Source organism: Nipponia nippon, unplaced genomic scaffold, assembly GCF_047370975.1.
Source record: "Nipponia nippon isolate SJK-2023a ecotype South Korea unplaced genomic scaffold, ASM4737097v1 scaffold_2, whole genome shotgun sequence".
Lineage (NCBI taxonomy): Eukaryota > Metazoa > Chordata > Aves > Pelecaniformes > Threskiornithidae > Nipponia > Nipponia nippon.
In genome coordinates, this window is record NW_028262336.1 from 22,578,614 (window position 1) to 22,601,100 (window position 22,487).

The 22,487-nt window shown below is 36.2% G+C and overlaps 1 protein-coding gene across 3 annotated transcripts in view; it reads left to right on the plus strand.

Annotated features, from left to right (window-relative positions):
- Positions 1 to 22,120, plus strand: part of LOC104023339 (multidrug resistance-associated protein 1) — a 38,820-nt gene extending 16,700 nt beyond the window's left edge. Inside the window, exons 11-29 of one of the 3 annotated variants that reach the window (XM_087756801.1) lie at positions 93 to 159; positions 1,007 to 1,084; positions 1,760 to 1,886; positions 3,282 to 3,458; positions 3,984 to 4,151; positions 5,233 to 5,419; positions 7,029 to 7,098; positions 8,047 to 8,107; positions 9,305 to 9,524; positions 10,049 to 10,203; positions 11,303 to 11,458; positions 12,447 to 12,646; positions 13,463 to 13,589; positions 15,019 to 15,120; positions 15,926 to 16,069; positions 16,726 to 16,884; positions 19,301 to 19,467; positions 20,487 to 20,681; positions 21,177 to 22,120. In XM_087756801.1, coding sequence (XP_087612927.1) covers positions 93 to 159; positions 1,007 to 1,084; positions 1,760 to 1,886; positions 3,282 to 3,458; positions 3,984 to 4,151; positions 5,233 to 5,419; positions 7,029 to 7,098; positions 8,047 to 8,107; positions 9,305 to 9,524; positions 10,049 to 10,203; positions 11,303 to 11,458; positions 12,447 to 12,646; positions 13,463 to 13,589; positions 15,019 to 15,120; positions 15,926 to 16,069; positions 16,726 to 16,884; positions 19,301 to 19,467; positions 20,487 to 20,681; positions 21,177 to 21,288 — 2,672 coding nt within the window. In that variant the 3' untranslated portion in view covers positions 21,289 to 22,120. The remainder of the gene's footprint in view (positions 1 to 92; positions 160 to 1,006; positions 1,085 to 1,759; positions 1,887 to 3,281; positions 3,459 to 3,983; positions 4,152 to 5,232; positions 5,420 to 7,028; positions 7,099 to 8,046; positions 8,108 to 9,304; positions 9,525 to 10,048; positions 10,204 to 11,302; positions 11,459 to 12,446; positions 12,647 to 13,462; positions 13,590 to 15,018; positions 15,121 to 15,925; positions 16,070 to 16,725; positions 16,885 to 19,300; positions 19,468 to 20,486; positions 20,682 to 21,176) is intronic. The other 2 variants (XM_087756803.1, XM_087756802.1) reach the window with 2 other exon arrangements.
- Positions 22,121 to 22,487: the final 367 nt, after the last annotated feature.

The window sequence follows — 22,487 nt, forward strand, 5'->3', positions numbered from 1 at the left end:
AATTGGTCATGAGTTCACACGGATGAACATTAAGAAACTCAACTGAGGGGATGGATTAGCAACTGTTTGCTCTTTTTTCTTTACTGCAACAGATCATGCTGTTGGGTTTATTGGTGCTTCTTTCCGCTGGGAAAAAAATGGCCTGCCAGTCTTAAAAAAGTAAGATATTTCTTACTTATCTTTATGAGTTCCTTTGGCAGAATTTGATGTCTATAGAGATTTTGTTCAGGTTTATGTATTCTGATTCAGATTAGTTCATGATGTTACATACCAAAAAGAACATCAGTTGTTGTTTCCAGAGTATCGCATGTGATCAGTGTGCTCTGGAAAGTCAAATCTGACCTGGTCTCCCTGATGCTCCAAGAGGAACCGCATAAAAGTGCATGTTCCCCAACAGAGTGCTGTATAAGTGCTATGGGAAGCCCGTGTTCTTCATTCCTTCTTCTTCATTCCTTCTTCTTCATTCCTTCTTCTTCATTCCTTCTTCTTCATTCCTTCTTTCCTACCACCTCTCCCCTCAGTTTGCACAAGGGAGATTTAACTGCAATATCAATTTTCCCTGAATTGCATTTTGGAGAGCGTTAACTGGCAAGATGCCCTTTTGTCAGTGTAGCATTTTATATTGCCTTCATGTAAGCTAAGGTAGTTTACGCAGCCTTGCATTGAATGCTGATCTTAAAACTGGGCTGTGGCTTCCTTTGGAAAGAGCAAACAAACAAAAAGTTTGCTTTCCTCACAGTAGACTCTCTTGCCTGAAAACACCCCTCTTTTTGTTTGTTGTTTCTTAATAAGGTATTTGTTAGGTGTAAATTCAGCTATTCTTAAACTGCTATGCAATGAGCACATTGGAGGGTTATGAGGAAATGGAGTAACCAAGCTCTGGAGTGGAATGACAAACCTATTTGAAAAGCTCTATACAGCTGTTATGTTTTACTAAGGCAACTGAAGAGGTTACAACCCACCCAGTCTAACCCTCTCACCACACTGTCTACCCTATTCCTCTCAGGGCTGGGGGGATCACTTCCCATAAGATGGTGTTGAGCGTCCACATCTCAGCCAGCATAGCCTGCAATATAGTATCCAGGTATGAGCTGCCTTCAGCATCGTGTACAGACTTCACTAAAGTCTGGTATAGTCTCTGGGTACAGTCTTTCTCTGCCTCATTTGTGCTCCAAGCTCCAGTCTGAAGGGACTATGCTTAGCATAGGGCCTTCAAATCAGAACACACTTAGATCCAGGTAGCATAGAGTACAGATACAGCAAGTGCCTCTCCTTGTATGCTAAAGTTTATGAGTACATATTGTACTTATTTTGACATCAAAATATGCAGATGATGAAGGGCAGCTTTTATTTACACAAATGGCTATTTTTTTTCCTTAAGAGGGATCACACATCCTACACAGCAGATGCTACATGAGAAGTCAAGCAGTTGATTGTCAGAGTAAGATGGAACATGAACCACAGGCCTGAGAAGAATATAAGACCACTGGTTGACTATTGGTTAGACTGTCTCACATTTGATTTTATTGTGACCAGATGAAAGTACAACCTCTTAACTTGCAGACAAATAAATTTATACTTAAAGTCATTATTGCAAGTTTCTGAATAGTAAATAGTCAAAAGACGTGCAAACTTAAGCACTAATTTCTCATCATTCTGAGGGTAAAATAGAGTATGTCTTTCTTACAGTGACCACAACCCATACATGATGGAGTATTTACAAAGAGGATAACTAATTTGTCTTCCTCAATATTTCCAGCTTGAGTGTCAGCATTCCTGAAGGTTCTTTAGTTGCTGTTGTGGGACAGGTTGGATCTGGAAAGTCATCTTTTCTTTCTGCTATTCTTGGAGAAATGGAGAAACTTGAAGGAACAGTTCAGAGAAGAGTAAGATTGTCTGTCTGTGTCCCTCTGCCCTGCTCCACTCCTCAATACCTAAATTAAGCAGAACTGCTTTTGAAAGTGCAGTTTGTCTTCCTCAGCTATTTATGGTTGTAGAAATACTGGCAAGGGTAACTCCAGCTTCTTAAATCTTCAAAGAAAAGTAACACAGTGATACTTTGTTAACAGTGTAACAATTTTCTTTGTTTTCAACGTAAGTGATTGCAAAGCTATTTTCATTTTTTTATAATCTATATAATTCAGTGCTAAAATCGTGTTTAAGTCATATGTTGAGCCTAAACATCTAATGGTTGCTGGTTTTGAACAGCAGTACCAACGTGACCCACTCGGAGCAGTTATAAACTGTTGTAGAAGATGATCATCTTTCTTGCAATGGCTTATATGTAGAGAAGATACAAGGTGTGGAAATAGAGGGAAAAGTTGAACTTTAGGCAGAGATGGAATTAAGGTGCTGGCTCTTCTAGGGATAGGAAACCCTGTAGCTTAACTTCTCTTACAGTTACATAGAGCAATGAAAGTCTCCATCACAGAACAGAGTTTAGGGAAGCTTTTTATAGGTTACAGATATGGAGGAGGTTAACCTCTGATGACAGACTACAGTGCTTGAGCCAATAAATATCAATGGATAAGCACAATATCAGTTAATCTGGTTGCACGTGGATGTAGCAACATTAAAAAAAGTGTCTCGTCCTTGAAAATAAGTGTTGAACAAGAATCCACTCCTGTGGATATCTACGACAGTATCCTGTCACTGTTGGGGGAAGAATATGAAGATGAGGTGTTCCGAATCTGAGAGTAATGAGAAAAAGATCAGCTATGTAGAATCTAATAAGGAAGGCATATACCCAACTAGTCTATCTATACTATCAATTTGTTGTAAAATTAATAGATTTTCACAGGGCATGTAGCTTAATGTAAGAAAAGATCTAGGAGCATTTCCAGTTATCATTCCTATCCTGTAATCTTAATTTCTAACAGCTAACATATTCCACAGTATGTTATGTAAAAATACAAACAATCAAACTGTATTTTGATATACACCTAATACAGACCCATTTTGCTGCATATAAATCTTATAATGGATGCCCATTTGTCACTGAGATATTTCTCTGAAAGACTTGCTCAATATATGTCCCAGCTCTGTCAGTTTTATTCAAAGTATGTGCTCCTATAATAATTATAGGCAAGCTGTTATACAGGAATATTCAACAGATTGGTTTTATTACCTGACAGTCAAAATTTTAACAGTTTAATAATGCTCAAGTTTTGGAAGTAATTACTGGTTACTTTGAGGTAAAACTGGAATTTCAAATGTATTTTTAAATGCTATTTTTATGTTCAGAAAGCCCAAGTAAAAACATTGTTTCCAATTCTTTTTAGGGTTCAGTGGCATATGTTTCTCAGCAGGCTTGGATTCAAAATGACAGTTTACAGGAAAATATTCTCTTTGGTGCAAATCTAAATAGGCCATACTACGAACTTGTTTTAGAGTCTTGTGCTTTACTGCCAGATTTGGAACAGTTACCCAATGGAGACCAAACAGAGATTGGAGAAAGGGTGAGAATTTGAGGTGTCAGAAATGATGCAATAAGTTAAGTTATGACTTTTATGTTTTTATATATTATCTATTTGATAATTTACACTGATGACTAATCAGTGCTCAGCCAAGTACATCTAGCCCATCTCTGTACTTAGCTTACTTACTTTCAACTTAACTTCTGTTCAAGCTCTGAATTCTTATTAATTTTTAAAATGGCTCTTTTCTATACAGAAGTTTGAGTCAGCCCTGTCCTGTTCTCCAAGGGTTTCCTCTATACTGTAAAAATGCCTGTATGACTGTAAAGAATAGCTATTTTTTATTTTTCCGAAGTACCTTGCATTTGCCCATTTTGGAGGGGGAATTTAATCAAGAGAGCCCAAACTTTGCTCTAATTACTTGAAAATCCAAATTTCTATTTTCATATCTACTATGTAATTTACTTTGATTACCTGAAAAAAATAATGACGAGACTGAGTGTGATAAATTGGTCTTCTTTAGTATTTCATATTTAAATGTGTATTACTTTGGCTTTCTTTTCTTAGGGTGTCAATATAAGTGGAGGGCAGAAGCAGAGAGTGAGTCTTGCTAGAGCCGTTTACAGCAATGCTGACTTGTATCTTCTGGATGATCCCCTGTCTGCTGTAGATGTACATGTTGGGAAACATCTTTTTGAGAAGCTAATTGGGCCTTCAGGTCTCCTAAAAAGCAAGGTAAAGTAGGATGGCTTCCTTTCAATTTGGGGATGAACTGCTTTGTACGATACAACACACACAGTAAAAGTCTCAGTCATTCTGCAAAAGCGCATCTCTTACCTAGTGTGTTGATAAAAATTATTCTGAATAAAGAGTCTAGATAAAAAGCACCACTGATATTGTGCCAATTTGAAACCTGTCGGGTAGACATAGCACAGACCAAAGAAAAGATTGAGAGCTGGCTTGACCTGGGAGCCTGAAAGATTCATATAATATTTGCTCATTTCTTCTTTACTGGCAGTTTTTGAGGAGTGCTGTGATCTGCATACAGAAGGCAGGGTGGAGCCCTTTTTGGTCACTCTTGATGCCTCACTGCAGTGAACAGGTTATAGCCAGAATAGGTTATAGAAAGAAAGGCTTCTTGTTGAACAAAGAAATTCCTAGGGGAAAGTGGAATGAGAAGGAATAGATTCTCCCATTTAAAAACTGTTCATGTGGGAAGGTAAGATAGCTGGTAAAAAAATCTCTCCTCAGTGTTATGAATTAGTACAGACTGTTCCCGCTGGCTGATGCCTGCAAAACACATGTTTTACTATGAAATACTTACTATTATGAATATGTTACTATGAAGTAAATGTCTTTCACTTTCCCTCTCTCCCTTCTCCCTTTTCTTAATTTACCTGCTCCATGGATTATAAGTATCTGGCAGAAGCAAGAACTCTAGTAATGGTAGACTTGTAAGCAGATTTTGTTATTGAGGCTATAAAACTACATGTAGTATATTAAAAGCTGCAGTATCTACCTCTTTTCTTTACAACCTAATCTAAACCATTCTTGAGCAGAAGATACACATTAAGAAATGGGTAAGTACAAGTAATAGCAAGTAGCTATAAGCATAAAGTTTGACATTACAATCAGCAATTAAAAGAGTAATGTAGTAAAGTAGGCAATAAATAACTATAGTAATAATAAAGTAGACAAATAAATGAGCAAAATCCCAGAAAAATTCCATTATATCATTCCGGCTATCATAATGTAATGTTTACTTTTAATATATGCTTTGTATTTATACGGTAAAATGGAAAACATTGTGTTTCAGACTCGTATATTGGTAACCCATAACCTAACGCTCCTGCCTCACACTGATCTTATAATAGTAATGGAAGAGGGCAGAATAAGTCAAATGGGGACCTACCAAGAACTCATTTCAAAGAAAGCTAATTTTGCTGAGCTTATTCAAGTCTTCAGTGCAGAGCATACAAGTGAAGAGACAACCCCAATGGAAGGTGAGAAAATTTGTATACTGTGTGTGCTTAGTACTTTTTCTTTTCATTCAAGCTTCTAAAAATATTCCTCCTCCCCTTCCTGGAAATGAATAGAATCATTGCTGGAAAATGTAGAGCATTCCTGTCTACGTTTTGGTATAGAATTATAGGTTATAAACAAAAAAAAAATCAGACTTTAATGTCTTGAGATCAAATGGTTTACTCTTTCAACTAATGAATGTATGATAAAGCTGCCTTGTGCAGCTGTTTTCTACTTTTACATACTGTATTAATTACCTGGTAAAGTTACCTGATTCTGCTAAGGATTTATCCCCCAATAAATAACTTACGGACATTTCAAATTAATCTTGCAGTGTCAACGGTTATGTCCTGTTTTATATTGGATACTTCCCATTTCCATCACCTTAGACTGTTGTAATCATGGAGCACAGCAGAAGGAGTCGGAGAATATTGTCCATTTGTAGGAGAAAAAAATAAATGAAACTTTTAGTATTCTTATGAAATACTTCCAGCCAACAAGTAGACAGCATAAACAAACAAATGCGGCATAGTACCTTAAAAAAGCATGCTAACAAATCATTCACATGGGTTGGGACTCAACTTACTTCTGTACTTGAGTTGTTCAATGTGTGCTCTTTATAGAGTTGTGGGAAAGAAACAGGTACATTGACAGTGCAGTCTGTTTGACCTGTTTTCATCATGTACTTCAGGAGGAGATTAATTGTGGTTATTTAATTTTGAGAAAGGAATCTTTCCACATGACACAGAAGTGTCCTGTAACAGATAAGTGACTGCAGATGTTTATAATGCTGGTTTCCAGTTAGCTTAGCAACTCTAAATTGAGCCTGTAGTAAGTACAATGCATGGTCTGGTGGGCTTATTAATTCAGGCCCTATACTGGAGCCAGCACTCTCAAATATTTGCTGGTTTTGACAGGGAGCAGTGGAAAGACAGCAGTGGGCAGTCTTGAGTTAGCTGTGTTGGGATGAAAGTGTAAGGTAGCCATGTAAGGAGACCTGTATTAGTCATGAAGGGTAATACAGAGAGGGAAGGGGAACCAAAGCAATGAGAAGAAACAGCATGAAATGTGTTGTGATACAAAATTATACAGCAGAGGTACATTCAGCAGGATGGATGGCTGTAGAAAACAAAATCTTTGTCTTAACAGATCTGTTGACAAAAATAATATCAAATATGAAAAAGAAGAAAAAAATCCATTCCTGGAAGAAAAAAGTGTCGACTCCTTTCATTTACACACAAAGAACAGCAAGCTCGGTTTTCCAGCCATGATGCAAGAATACTTTGAGATAAACACTAATGTTAATATTTGCAGGGATACTAGTACTTTCACTAAGCAAGAATGGAATTCCCAAGAGACTCCAGGCTCATGGGGGTTATTTACTTGCTGTCACAGTTCTAGCATTTGGTCATAAATGTGTCCATCTTGTGTAGTAGCTCTCCCAAGACTAGGTCGACTTAAGGAGTTCATAGTTTAAAGTATCCCCATTCATCATTTTGTCCCCATTTTTTATTTCTAGCTTCTTGTACTGTATAAGTCTACTCATGGTATAATACTGAAAAGATTTTTCTATTTTTTTTTCTGTTACAGTGAGTTCTTCAAAAGAAGAGGGCCAATGGGGCAGGAGCCTGCAACAAAGAGAACTGCTGAAACGTAAAGAGTAAGTATTTCAAAAAAATTGCCCATTGCTTAACTGATGCAATGCTAGAACAACCCTAAGTGCTGAAGGCTGTGCCACTATCCTTCTCTGTGTAAACATGGGTTAAGCCTGAATGCCCATTAGCAGTTGGCTAGAGAGCTTGTATCTGGAGATCATCTTCTGGTTTCGGTTTATACAAAAGAAATCCAGTTAATATGTTCTGCATGAGTTCAAAAGGTCCAGTTCATGGGCTGTTTCACTGTGTGAACCAAAGTACATTAAGCAGGAATGAAAGGGACTTTCAGAAGACCAACTGAAGTCGCTGATGCGGATGCACCCACAATTCCCTGGCAGCAATTTGTCTTCTTGGTGTATTAACAAGTTGTTTATGCTCTTCATTTTTCCCGTGTAACATTGATTTGTCTTTTTCCACCTTAAAGAAAACTTCTGGGCTTTCAAATAGTTGAATGACCTCCTAGATCAATTTGTAAAGCACTGTAGTGGTATATTTGCAATGGTGGAAGATAGTGCAAAGATGAAATAGAAGAGACTCAACCTAGCAAGTTCAGACAATGCAGGACACCTAAGATTAACCACTCTGGTCCAGAAGTAGTAGAATTGGATGTGTCAAATAGTAAGCCCTAATCCTGGGCCCAGACAAGGGCTAAGACCCAAGTTGCACCGCAGTTATATGCTTCAGAAAAGGGTGGTCGTACATCTAGCTGACATCTATGCAGGGCAAGCTCAGTTTTATCTGCACACAATTATACAGAAAATGAAAAGGCCATACCTAGTGTTGTCTTCTGACCATGACGTTATTCTAACAACAATAGAGCAGCTGAGGACAGTTCATCTCTCCATAGGAAAAATTTACAAGATTTTATAGTATCCATTTTTGCTTGGGAATAAATGGATATATTCTTCATATGATGATTCACAAGAAGATTTTAAAGTGTTTCTTCTTTGCAGTTCTTCCTTTGATCAATGGAAAATACTCACTAACAATAAAGAAAAAGTTGCCACTGGTGGTGTAAGTATTACTAATAGAGAAGTCTTTGACATTTGTTTTTATAAAAATGTATTATTTTGCAGTTGCAGTTTTCTGTTTCTTGTTAAGGTTGCCTGACATTGCATTACTGAATTTAAAATAAATCTGACAGATTTTTACCAAATTTTAAGTATATAGTCTGAGATTTTCTATTGTGATGATCTCCTACTGGCTGCATTTTCATATTACATCTAGGTCCAGTCTGTTTTGCATATTTCAGAAAGAAGAAGATTAAAAAAGCTTTTAACTCCATTAGAGAAACATTCTGTCTGTCTTACCTTTAGGAAGTTTAGATACCTGTGTGCTGGAGAAATTTTGCATAATACTGCTGCAGTAGTGTTTTATGTTAGAAGCACACTTTCTGCAGTCTCCATTAAAAAAATGTGGCAGTTGCTAGGGAGAAGGAAAAGAACAAGTGAAACAGAGTGTGGAGATGGTCAAAACTTCCTGGTAAGCTATAGTTGAATTAAAATAAGAATGGGGGGATGGGGGTGGAGAGGGGAAGAAGGTATGAGTTTCTAGCAAGATGGTAGAAATAGATGCTTGAAAAAAATGAGTTTGCAGAAGAGACAGAAGAGTTTGTGCCAACTAGAGCTCATTTCACTCCAAACCCTGTAATGAAATCCAAGAATCTGTCATTATTCTGCTCCTACCAGTTTACCTTTCAAGTGGCCTAGCTGAGTTTGGTCCCATTAGTCCTCATCTACACCAAGGATGAAAACTTTCTCCTTCTGACACTAATTTCCTTGGCTCCAGTAGTCCAGAGTGGCAGTTCTAAAGTTTCTAGTTCCATTGATGAATAGAGTAAGATTTGCTTCATACAAACTGCCCAGGAATTGCACTCTTGGTTGGTTGCTTGGTTGGTGTTTTGTTTTGGTTTGGTTTGGTTTGGTTTTTTGTTTTGTATAATCTACATACGTAAGATTTTTTTAAGTCTGATACTGGAAAGTGTCACAAGCAAGGTTGCCTAAGGAGCAGAGTGGAGTGGGAGAGGAAACCTTTTCACAGTATGATTTTATATACCTAAGTTATTAGATTTAATTAAGAAATTCTTTAGATTTATTCTGAATTTAATGTATCCAATTCCCATTATATAATGTATATTTGCCTTCAACAACGCTAATTACTTTAGGAGTAACTCCTTTTTATATATATATTCTTTTTTTTAAATGTATTCAGATGAAAATGTCAGTTGTTTTGAAATACCTCCAAGCCTTCAACTGGCGATGGATGTGGCTAACCATAGCTGCTTATGTAGGACAAAATGCACTAGCCGTTGGACAAAATCTATGGCTTAGCACCTGGACTGAAGAAACAGAAAAAGTTAATGATTTCACAGAATGGAAGCAATCACAAAACTATAAACTTCGTATCTATGGGCTTCTGGGATTCATACAAGGCAAGGATGAGCATTTATGACTGTTTTTTCACCGTTTCCCAAGTCTGATCTGCCTGAATGTGTATTAGTAAAGAAATAATGCTGGGTGTTTCATAAACAGAATTGTATGCAACACAGTATAATAGTTTAACCTGGGCAGAAGAGAAGGAGAAGAGATATACAGGCATGCAGAAGAAAACTGAAAAATTAAAATTAAAAATTAAAAAATTAATTTTATGATACTTCTGTGAATTCTTGGAGAATCCAAGAGTAACCTAATGAAGTTATGTTGGCATTTCAGTGAGGAAGGAAATCAGTTTTGATGTGTAGTGGCATGCTAGCATGAGAGACTTAATTACAGGAAAAACATACTTACGAAGTAGTAAGATGTACCAACAGAATACAAATATGTACATTTGTAAAACTAAGATATGAAGTGCAACTGTTGGATTGCTCACTGTGGTAGAAAACAGTGACAGAAACAAGCTCCATCTCCTTTCCCTCCTCAGCCATTCATACTGTCTTTTAATTTATCCATTCACAAGGTCTTTTTGTTTGCTGCGGTGCTTATGTGCTCACCAGGGGATCCCTGTCAGCTTCTCGGGCATTGCATCATCAGCTGTTAGACAATGTATTGCACCTTCCTCTTCAGCATTTTGAAACTAATCCAGTTGGTCAGATCATCAATAGATTCACAAAGGTAAAGGGAAAACTCGTGACTATTTTCCATTTTATGGAAATGAAGCCTGAGTGACTACAGATTTAATTCCACTTAGTATTGTTGAAAAATTAAAGATATCAAAGCAGGTGAATGCAATATCTAGCAATAGAAAACTGTTTCAGTGCATAAAAACTGAAAGAACTGTCTCAAGCTATTTTCTTACAAAATCATCAAAATATGTTATTAGTAGAAGTTGTATAGAACCTATCCAAGATCATTAGGAGGCCATTCCTCAAAGACCATTCCTGCAGTGCAACAAGTTTATCAGACCTAAACCTGATCTGCTTTTAAAAAAAATATATTTTTCTTTGATAGTATATTGCATATCAGAATCAAATGTTACTGTCAAAACCAATAAATACATTAAAGAGGTATATAGACTTAAAGTGAATGTTATTTTCTATTTTTTGTAGTGTTTTGGCTTTAATTGGAACCTCTAATACACAAACAACTGTTATTTACTATGACTTTAATACTTCCCACACACATCATAACTAGATTGTTGCAACGCATTACTGGTTATTTCAAATACAGTGACTGTTGATTGCTGTGTTCTCTAAAAGAGGCCCAAGAATGGTTGTGTAATACACTAAAAGATCATTGGATTTAGGTTTCACTCAAGCCCCTAGTCTTTGGTAGCAATATATTATAAATTGGGTTTGAAAAATCTTTACCGTGTACAGTAAGAGATTAGTAATATTTCAGTACATTTCTAGAATTACTAACAGGAGTATACAAGAGTTAGGATTTGAATTCTTGGCCTCCTTTTCAGTCTGACATGCTTTGCATAGGCTAAATAGTATTGAGTAGCAAAATAGCAAGAGCTGTCTCTTTGACTACACACGCTCTGAGCCTGTTCTCTGACACACCGTGAGTAGTCTAAAAGCTATTATGTCTACTTCACTTTTAGACAAATAATAATGATATATGAATATATTTCACTAGGATATACTCAGGGAGGATCCTACTAATTTTTATTGAAGATATTTTAGTTTGATTCCATTTTTAAGGCATGCTCTCTCCAAGTTTTTAGTGAAATTTACTCACAAAATCTTGATTCTTCTGTGCATTGTTGCAGGACTTATTTATAGTGGACTTACGTTTCCATTACTACTTACGAACTTGGCTAAATTGTACACTAGATGTTATTGGAACCATACTGGTTATCACATCTGCCTCACCACTATTCATAGTGGTCATTATTCCCCTGGGATACTTTTATTTTACTATCCAAGTAAGTTCATTAAGCTTTTATAAGGTTTTCTAGATGTATGTAGATGAAATGTCCAAAACAATCAAGGATACAGGCTTAAATTATTCCTTATTGTGAAATATCTGAAATTGCTTTCATAAAAAATCTTCAGGCTTCTTGAAAGGAAATTAGAACACTTCTTTAATATATCCTGTAATGCTTGGGAACTTTTAACGACTTATGTTTTTCTCTTTATATTTTCCTTTTTCTTAGGAAGATACAATATTGACATGAATCCCACCAAGAAATTTGATGAAGTTACCTGAAAAAATGGGGTGTATATTATAGTGAAAGTTAAAAGTTGAAGGGTAACCCTGAAACAGCAGATGTAAATTAGAATGATGCCTAAACTACCTGTGCTATTTTTTGTCTAGAATGTCAGTTATGCTACTGAGAAACCAAAAAGTAATGTTGCAGAAAGACTAATGGCTGTATTCCTGCTTTGATGCTCAAAGTATAGTCTGTGATTAAAGACCTTAAAAAAATTCTTAAAATAAGAATATAGAGGAAGGAAAAGAGTACCTGGATTCAGTCTCTGCTAAGGAATTTAAATACAGACATCATTACATTGAAGAAATAAAGGCTGACTTTCATCTGAGAAAGAAGTGAGACATTCTAATTTGAAAGTTTATATAGAAGTTTTAGTTGGTTGTTACACACCTCTTGTGGTATAGCCCATTTTCTACAGAATTTGGAAATAATGTTCTCTTATTTTAACCTTGCCAGTAATTTATATATTGCAGTTATGTCAGCATTACAATGTTAGTGTGTCCCAAGAAACGGATTTTTCTATACTGTTTGTGAATAGCTTTTTTTTTTGTGTAGACACTTCCAGCTTTTTCATATTCAAAATTTACAAGATTTACTTAACAGATTACTTAACTGGAAATAAATATGGCAAATATTTTAAACAATGTAAAAGAAACTGTAGCAACTTAAAATGTCTGTTTTGTCTGTACTGCTTTATTAGCGATACTACATAGCGAGTTCACGACAAATTCGACGGCTAGCAGGAGCATCGCATTCTCCTGTGATCTCCCACTTCAGTGAGACTCTTGCAGGTCGATCAACAGTTCGAGCATTTGGCCACCAAAACAGATTCATTAGAAAAAATAATGATGTTGTGTATGAGAACTTAGTTTACTTCTACAACAATGTCATCTCAAACAGGTACTTTACAGCAGTTCTGCATCTGCGACTGAGACCTTCTGTAGAATTCCACAACTAAGTGTTTAACTTTAGTCAGAGTAAACCCACTGAGAAACAGAAGGATGAGCAATTTATCCACTACTCTTTGTAATGAATACATAGATTCTGTCTAAGCACTAGGATGATTTCTTCTTTATGTACCAGAAACTAGCAGGTTTATAGAAAATACACATATGCTGTCTGGGATGAGAATATTAAAAAAAAAAAAAGAAAAAAGAAAAAAAAAAGTTTACCAATACATCATGAGCATGGACAGACTGTACTACATTTCAGCTAACATTTCCTCTTACAAGTTTATGAACAAATTGAATCTATATTTCACTAGTTCATGTGGAAGTAACCTGGTGTCTGTACCTACAGGCACCAGGTAGGTCTTGAGAGTGGAATCTTGGGTTTAAGTCCATTTACTCTCCTTCCTTTGTGATTCAGTTCAGTTACAGGCAGAGATTAGCAAGGAGAAGATTTTCAGTTTTGGTTTTCAGTCATATACCTGAATCTTTTCCAGATAGGAAGAATAGGAAAGCAGTCAGTGAAGAGAGCACTAGCCAGGAGTTGAGAGACCTTCATTTTGTTTTTAGTGGTGCTACCAGTTCTAGATATGTCGTATTCCCTCCCCAGTCCATCTGTAAACTGGGAATGGTAGTACTTATCTCTTTTGTAAAGTGGCTAAATTGCTAATATAATGATCTCAAAGAGTATCATATTAGCAATATGTTCACTATACTATAAAAAATTTCGTAGGTAATTAACTTTTTTCTTTGCTTTGATTAACTACAGGTGGCTATCTGTCAGGCTTGAATTTCTGGGAAATTTAATGGTGTTCTTTGCTGCACTGTTTGTAGTGCTGGCTGGAAATACAGTGAGTTCTTCTACAGTGGGTTTATCGATATCCTATGCTCTAAATGTAAGTAACGGTATAAATTTTTTGGTGCTACCACATTGCATATGAAAAGGGAAGAATACATACAATGAAGTTGTGTACGTGAATATACACGGTGGCATCAATGAACCTAAACCCCATGGGCAGAACAGGGTTTTCCTTTGAATTCCATTAATTCCGGGAAGCATCACATTAATTATTTTCCACTTCTGAATTTAGATTAAATAATAATTATTAAAACATATTTAAAAATCAAGTTAATCAAACTAGGTATGGTTTATTTTTAAGTGTTTTGTTAAACCAAATAAGAAGCCTGGTCATGTACAACTATGATTCATATTTGATTTCTTGTTTTTGCTCACTTACTGAATGTTATGTGGGAATGCTTAGTTAAAAGTTTACTAAAATGATTGACTTTGGCATTGTACTTGTAAAAGTAGTATGCGAGAGCCACGTTTGAAATGTGTCTTGAAGTAAGGTAAACTGTATTGATAAGTCTCTAGTTAAAATAAATCTTTAGTATTATGTATACACAAACTAAGCATCCAAGTCTCTATAATCTTGTGATGCTTAGGAGTCTAGTGGTGTCCAGATTCTCACTGTGGTAAGTGCTTCAGAAACACAGCTGACAGATACTAATGAATAGAAATACAAAAAAATATATAGACAATTACCTGTCGTGGCATATCCACATCACCCCCAACTCAGAAGAGTTCCATTTTCTATTATTCAGAGATAGAACAATCTCCTTTATATCATCGTATACTTGGTGATGACAGTCACAGGTACCACACAGTTTTTCACCTTCATCTGATGTCAAATTGACATCATTCTTTATTTAGTTACATACAGCATCTCAAAACAGTTGACTCTCAGAATTCTTTTGGCTCACTTTTTTCCTATAGAAGTGGGAATATTCCCACCACAGAATTGGTACCATGGAAGTGGTACCATGGAAGTGGTACCAATTCTGTCTACAGAAGCATTCCCAATGCTTGAAGACGACAAATTTGGCAAACTTGGTAGACCAAATACATATCTCCATTGCAAATTCTTTCTGTATTGCTAGCTTACTTTACCTAGGGAACAGTGCAATAATGTACACACACTATGAGCCATATATGTTTTTCCTTTCAACATGTCATACAATTACTGTGCACTTTCTGTTGATCCTGAAGTAGTTTCAGATTTCTGGAGCTGTTATGTTAGTGAAAATTACAATAGCCATTGAGCAGTCTGAAAACAGACAAGAAGTGCTCAGAGGAACACTGAGATCAGTGATTTTCTAAGTGATAGTTCATTTGATGTGCCCTCATTTTCTGTACGCTTTTTGGCTTCTGTGATTAAGCATCCAGCTTAGGAGATGATTAAATTCAGCGTGAGTTTTGAAATCAGTATGCTGTATTCTAGTAGAGTCAAATTTTTACGTTCTATGATGTAACTATTTCCCCAGATAATTCAGAGTCTAAATTTTTGGGTGCGTAAAGCATGTGAAATCGAGACCAATGCAGTTTCAATTGAAAGAGTTTGTGAATATGCAAAAATGGATAAAGAGGTGAGCATTCTTCTTGAAACGGTGAACATTCATTACATTTATAGTCATAACAGTTTTTTTCCTATTTTGACCAGTAAATTTCTTGGCATCCTTCTTAGCAATAGATTTTGCAGTAAAACTAGTACAGCTACAGCTGAGGTGAACTCTCTATGTTATATGCAACCAAGAGGAGCATTTTAAGAGGGGAAGAGAGGCCTGTCAGACCCCTAACTGTTACTCACCTCATATCTGGAGAGACATTTGTTTGAAACCGATTTGCCTTGGTTATTGTGCTTTTCTGAAAATAGTGCCCATGTCAAGTACCGAAGCATGAGAGCCTTGGTCTGTCTCAGAAACAAGACTCTCTTCTACATCTTCATTCTCTTTTACCCTTCCTCCATGTTTACGTTTCTTAACCTTTGTTCACATCTCTCTGATCTCTCCTACGCTACTTCTTAAAACAAAATGTTTCTTATAAAATATGCGTTTTAAATATCTGGGAGATTAGGCATCAGATTAAATTCAGTTCCTGTCAATTGATGGAACAGATACCAGACTACTAGCAACTACCCAGTGAAACTGATTTACTTTTTTAAATGAGCGTATAACATGTTGTTAAAAAAAACCACAACCCAAAACCAAACCCCCTAAAAAACCCAGTTGGAATGTTTCTGCCCAGTATTCATGAAAGTAGGTTCTCCTTCCCTTATATTGCATTGGAATTATCCTAAACCTGCTGGGATTTTTATGTAGTTTTCCTAATGTTTTTATTAACTTGTAACATTTTTACTGTCATATACTGAAATACCAATGGTTTTAATTCCAGGAACTGTGGATAATGTCAAAAAGACCACCAGTGGGGTGGCCCAGTAGAGGAATAATAGAGTTTGTTAACTACAAGGCTCAATACAGGAAGGATCTTGGTTTAGCCCTGAATGATGTCTCTTTTCAGACACAGAGTAAAGAGAAGGTACTGTATATAACAAGAAATAAATCAGAGGTATAAAATTCTGTTTCCAACTTTCTACTTCAAAAAGATTTCATGAGAAGACTCCAATACCAGATACAGCAAGGTGATGTTGAACAGAGAAGGTGTTATGTGGATAAGACATTAAAGAAAAAAAAAATGAGGAAAGGAAAAGTATTTTCTCCTACTATGTAGAAATTCTAATCCCTGTAAGAAACTGAGATAATGTTTTATGAATTTGGCAGTTTTAGGGACAATCCAAATTTAAAATTAAACCTCTTGTCCACTGTGCTGAATATTTATGCAGAGAAATATGCTGCCAGATTAGTGCTAATCAACTTTGGGTTTGGGATCAAGGAACACCAAGCAAGACCTAGTTAACAGTCATTGGTTTGAGCTGAGGAGTGCTAGACAACAGGGAGGGGAAAAGGAAAGGATTCCCACTGAACCAGGCATAGGCTTCTGAGGGAGAACTGTGATTCTGAGTCATGTGTTCCAAAAGTGAATTTTAAACAGTTTTATCTACCTATAGGATTGCATGTTGGTGTAAGAAACTGAAGTTTTGAACTGAAAGCTGAAACTGAATTCGCTAATCATTTTTGATATAGAATGTGCAGCATGGAAAGTTATAGTCTTTATCAGAAAACTTTCTGTTTCAGGTTGGAATTGTTGGAAGAACAGGAGCTGGTAAATCAACACTCACAAATTGCTTGTTTAGAGTTCTAGAGGGATCTGAAGGCAAAATAATTATTGATGGAATTGATATATCAACTATTGGACTCCATGACCTACGTGGAAATCTTAACATTATTCCACAGGTGAGCTGTGTTTTAGGGATAACTTTTTTTTTTTTTTTTGACTAACACAAGACACTTCATTTATTTTGGAGAAATTATAAGCCCAAAGTCCACAGGCTGCCAAGAGACAGAGGCATAAAACTCTAACAGAATTTTACTATTCTTTGAAAACAGGTGCTGTTACAGCCTATCAGGTTTTACAATAGAATTTTTGAGAATCGTAGCTATTTGATTAGACAGTAATCTTCAGTACTGCTGGCATAATGCTATCCTGAAAAATGTCATAACTGCATGTTGGCAACTGTATGGAAGAACCCTCAAAACAGGGAGGCCACAAGTATGACATTAGGTTTTATTATGCCAGGTTTAGTTTACCAGTCTTAGCTGGAATAACTCGTGTTCTCCAGAATCTGTATGTGTATAGCTACATATGGTGTTTTCAAGTCCCACCTGAAGGCAAAAATATTTTAAAATAACTCTAGTTATGTCTGAAGAATCTATCCCTGCTTACTTCAGAACAGGGCAGGAAACTCAAGATTAGTTTACATACCATTAGGATTGTGTTCATGCTGGTAAACTGATTTACGTTGAAATGAGTATAGAGTAAAACCTAGAACACAAATGTAATGGTCACCCGAAGACTTTTTGCATGTTCTCTGAATGCCGTTCATATAACCATTTTTGTACATGGATGATCTTAACATCACTTAGAATAAATTTATCTGACATTTTCTAAAGGAAAGTGTATTTTTTTTTCTACCTTTTCTGGAGCTTTGACCCTGGTAATAGTTCCTGTATGTCTCTACCATAGCCAGTGCATGGAGACGAGGCTAATATTTAAACCAAAATAGCTTGGGTCTTTCCAAGAATGAGTTGAATAGAAAAAAATATGTATATATTCCTTCAAATCCTTGGCTGGTTTTCCTTTGAGAAATGTATTTTCTCAGGGGAATGATAAATTTCCAGGTTTTGATATAACTTCAGGGTCAGAAATGACAATACTAAACCAAATTTGATTATGCTGCAGGACTTCAAAACACAACAATTCATACATGCTCAGTTGTAACATTTTTCTTGGTTTGAGCAGCTAATACTCTATGAATATTCTAATATAATACTAATACTCTAATATAATACTAATACTCTTCACCAAAAGGGTAGTCAGGCACTGGAACAGGCTGCGCAGGGAAGTGGTTGAGTCCCCATCCCTGGAGGTATTTAAAAGACGGGTAGACGTGGTTCTTGAGGACATGGTTTAGTGGGGACTTGTTAACGGTTAGACTCGATGATCTTAAGGGTCTTTTCCAACCTTAGCAATTCTATGATTCTATGAATCTGCACAACGTCTGACAGTTTTAAATTACACAGTATTTTCTCAGCTGCAGTTGCAGGTCTGATTTACTGTGGATGGGGTATATTGGATCCACAACTAAATTGAGAGAGGTACAGGAAAGTTCAGTGAACTAACAAGCTGAGGTCAGACAAGGAAATGAGAATTGGAAGGGTGGAAAAATGGAGACTGGAGCTTGTGGAGAGTAGGTGGATTCTGGAGTGTTGAATTGCATAGGTCGGGAGAATGGGACTGGATGAAAATAAAAGTATGGGACAGAAAAAAAGGGCATGGCAAGATAGCAAAGCCTTCAGTGCACACACACTTTTTCAGATTGGTCAAATATATCTCATACAAATAATTTTTAACAATCATAATAAAGTACAGATTTGCAAATTACTTTAATGATGTTCTAATGCAAGTAACATGAAGTTTAAATGAAGAATATGCACAAGATCTCATACCATTTTAACAGTCTTTTTTGGTCACCCAGCTCCCTCAAAATTATTACTCTTCCACTTGCCTGTAACTTGCTAGTGAATGTTGTTGGTCTTTTACAGTCTACCTATTGGGTCACAACCACTGTGACTGCACTTAGTCAAGGTGTCTCTTCACTGCCTTTAAAAACATCAGTTCTGTTTATAAATCAAACATTTATGCAACACGTGCTTTTGTTCTTATTGCTGAATATGTCACCTTTCCTGTAGGAAATTAAAATTTGACTTATAATCATAACCTTCTAATTTTTCTTAACAGTGCTCATGAATGTAGTATCCAGTGCTTCACAAACTTGACAATAGTAATAATTCATATGTTGCTGCGGTTGCCATATGCTGGGCAGGTCTTAGTCAGCCGTAGAACCGGTAGCACAGAGAATGCATAAGAAACCTTTTGCTCCTTACATTTGACATTAATGAAGAACTGAGCACACTGAGACCCCATATGATCTTGTCTTTTCATCCACCATTTTCAAAATGTTACTATTTTCCTTGCAAAGCTTCATTTCCAAAATTATGTGTCCTAGTTCCCTATGTTAATGTAAGGATTTATGGCAGGCTTTTTAAAGTTTGTGTTGGAATTGTGCACTCACGTTCTGCTGTTATTTAGGAGCCTGTCTTGTTTTCTGGGACACTGCAGTCAAATTTGGATCCACTTGGAAAACACTCTGATCTTGAACTGTGGGAGGTACTGGAACTGTGTGACTTAAAGGATTTTGTCCAGTCACTCCCAAAGAAGCTCCTTCATGAGATTTCAGAAGGTGGTGAAAATCTCAGGTATATAAACAAAAAAGTGCTATTGAGGTTGTTTTCTGGTACTGTAAAACTGTGTGCCTTCCAGAGAGTCTAATTCAGAAAGTATCAGTATAAAAATGACACTTTTCCTATCATTCTAAGTAGCATTATTCGGGTAGTATGAGTTTCTGTGAGGTGGCCAGCTGGTCACAACTGTATGAAGTCCTATGGCCTGTGCTGTATGGGAAGCCAAGGAAGTAGACTATTTTCAGCTCAAGTATATGAGTAGGTGTAAAGGAGTGTGTGTGTGGGGAGGGGCAATTCACACACCCCTAATTAGATTTGGATAGAAAAGTGCTCATTTATTTAAATCTAAAAAATGAAACAAAACAAAACAAACAAACCAACCAACGAACCAAAACAAAACGACCAAACCTGGAAGGCAGGCAAAACTGCAGAGAGCTTGTGCCGTTGCTTTATTTGCTTACGCAAAGCAACACATTTTTTTCCTTGTAAAACATTAACCCATAGTTATGTAAGGAAGGTGATGCTTGAAATAAAAGGACTCTAGGAGACAAACACTGAAGCTTTCAGCAGCAAAAGGGCAGGTCTTAAATGGAGTGTACTGAATATCAACTTGAGGTTTTTTGACAGATCATTTTCACAAGGAAGTTCCTAGAAGGCATACACCACAACTAACGTATAGGAGTATCCAAACTTTTACACTGAACGTTATTAAAAAGTGGTTTAGCATTCAGTCTGGCTTATTCAGAGTTGCCATTATAATGTGAACGTAGAGCTGAAGGCAAGACTAGGTTTACGCTACAAAGTTCAGCCACAGGTGTTTAAAAGTCACACCTTAACTATTATTGGTACGCTGAGCAAGAAGAAATCAAAACTTCCAAAATGAGGTGAACATATTTCACTAGTCTTTTTAGAAGTATAAAGTGCTGTTAAGAAAGACAGAACAGATAGATAGGCTCTGCAGTAATCTCAGCTTTATATTGTTCTCCCCTTCCTCAGTGTGCCTGACCTGACCTTCTCAAATGTATTTTTAACAGTGTTGGGCAGAGACAACTGGTCTGTCTGGCCCGTGTTTTGCTACGAAAGACAAAAATCCTGGTCCTAGATGAGGCGACAGCTTCTGTTGACATGGAAACAGATAACTTGGTACAGTCCACCATCAAAAAAGAGTTTCACAACTGCACAGTATTAACTATAGCCCACAGGTTACATACAGTCATGGATTCAGAGAGGTAAGTTTTAGTAAGCCATTTTAAAAATAAATGGCTTCCTTTAAATGCATCAGTTTTCAGACTTACTAAAATTTACACTCCAACACTTTTTACCTTAGTATCTTTGTACAATCCAAGGTATCACAAAAGACTTGAGCATCAATATTAATTAAATAGTGATAGCCTGTGTTCTGTTTCCCCCTTCTAGTTACAGAATTAATTTAATATTTTTCCTGCTAAGGTACAGGTATAAGCTACTATTAAGACCACTTAATTCTCTAGAGTAAATAGACTATACTGTAGCATTGTTACCAATTAAGCAAAAATGCCATTTTCAAAAGGCTTTTTTTTTTATTATAGGAGTTCCTAGCTTAGAAACCAATGAATTACCTAGTGCAATGATATTTCTTCTAAATAAGAGTTCCTGTTACCCAGAGATATCTGTATTAGGACTGGAAAATATGGTTGAAGAGATGATTTTGCTTCTCCTGTAACCTTTCTGCTTTTGCATTGTAGAGTGCTTGTTCTGGATGCAGGAAGGATTCTAGAATATGATACACCACATAATTTGTTACAACGAAAAGGTGCCTTTTCCGAAATGGTTGCAGAGGCTGGGATAAGAAGTTAAAGAAAACTAATGAATGAATTTTTAATGAAGATGAAAATTCATTACTCCAGTAAACACTTGAGGGATATGTGGCATTCCTGATGTTATAGAATGACGAGCTTACTCGAAAGCTCCTTGCAACACTGCTGTTTGCTACAATCACAATCTGTATATATTGATCAGGTTTCTTAAAATAAGTTTTTGATTTTATACAAATCACTTGTTTTGATCATATTGACACTGGAACAACATAATGAAGCCATAATTTTCATGGCATATTTTAACTGTTGCACTAGTAAAGACGGATTGAAAAAATAAATCTTGCTGTTCACATGCTGGTTTTAATTAAAAAAATAGTACTTTATTAAGTTGCTCTCACATTATGCCCTTTTAGTTAATACATTCTTATGATTGTGAATTCATTAGAAACACAAACTGCTTATTGTGTGGACATACAGGCAGATGTCACTTGGTGCTGATTTTTAGGACATGCATATTTGTGTGTATACTTAGGTAATTCTTGAGGCAATAAACTTGCCACATTAAGTTAATTTTCCTTTTGACCTTGTGATTTCTGAATAACTGAAAAATGATTTCAAATAACTGAAAACCACTTCTTATGTATCTAATTGAGCATTACAAAATCACATTGTGAAAGAATCCCAGAAAAATGGAGTCAGGTGCGTCTGTCTCTTTGCTAGTAGATTGTAATGCAAACCTCAGTACTAATTACAGCAGCAGGACAGGTTATGTACAGTTACTGAAAGTGTCAGTTAACCATGCCTGTGCTTCTGTAGGCCACATAAATATTAATTTTTATTTTTATTACCGTTCATAAAACTCTTCAAATTCAATACCAACTGAGTCTTCAAAAACTAAGAGAAGATCCCCATCAACTGCTTTAAAAAAAAAAAAATCGAAGTACATGAACAAAGTTTCAGTCTACAGCCTTGTTATATTACTTTAACATTGACACCTGGTTAATACCAAGTAGGATCTTAATTTCTTGCCTGATAGCAAGCAAACCGTATTTGCTGTTTTAGAAAGGTGGTGAGAAGTGATGGAGGCTCTCTGCAGGGAGCTCCTCAAAGATGTGATTCTACTACAGCGAATGACTTCTCTATCCTTTCTTGAAGGTGAAAAAGCAAGCCTGTCTTCCTGCATTGCAGAGTACTATCTAGTTTAACTGGCTACAAAACACAACTAAATATACTATCACT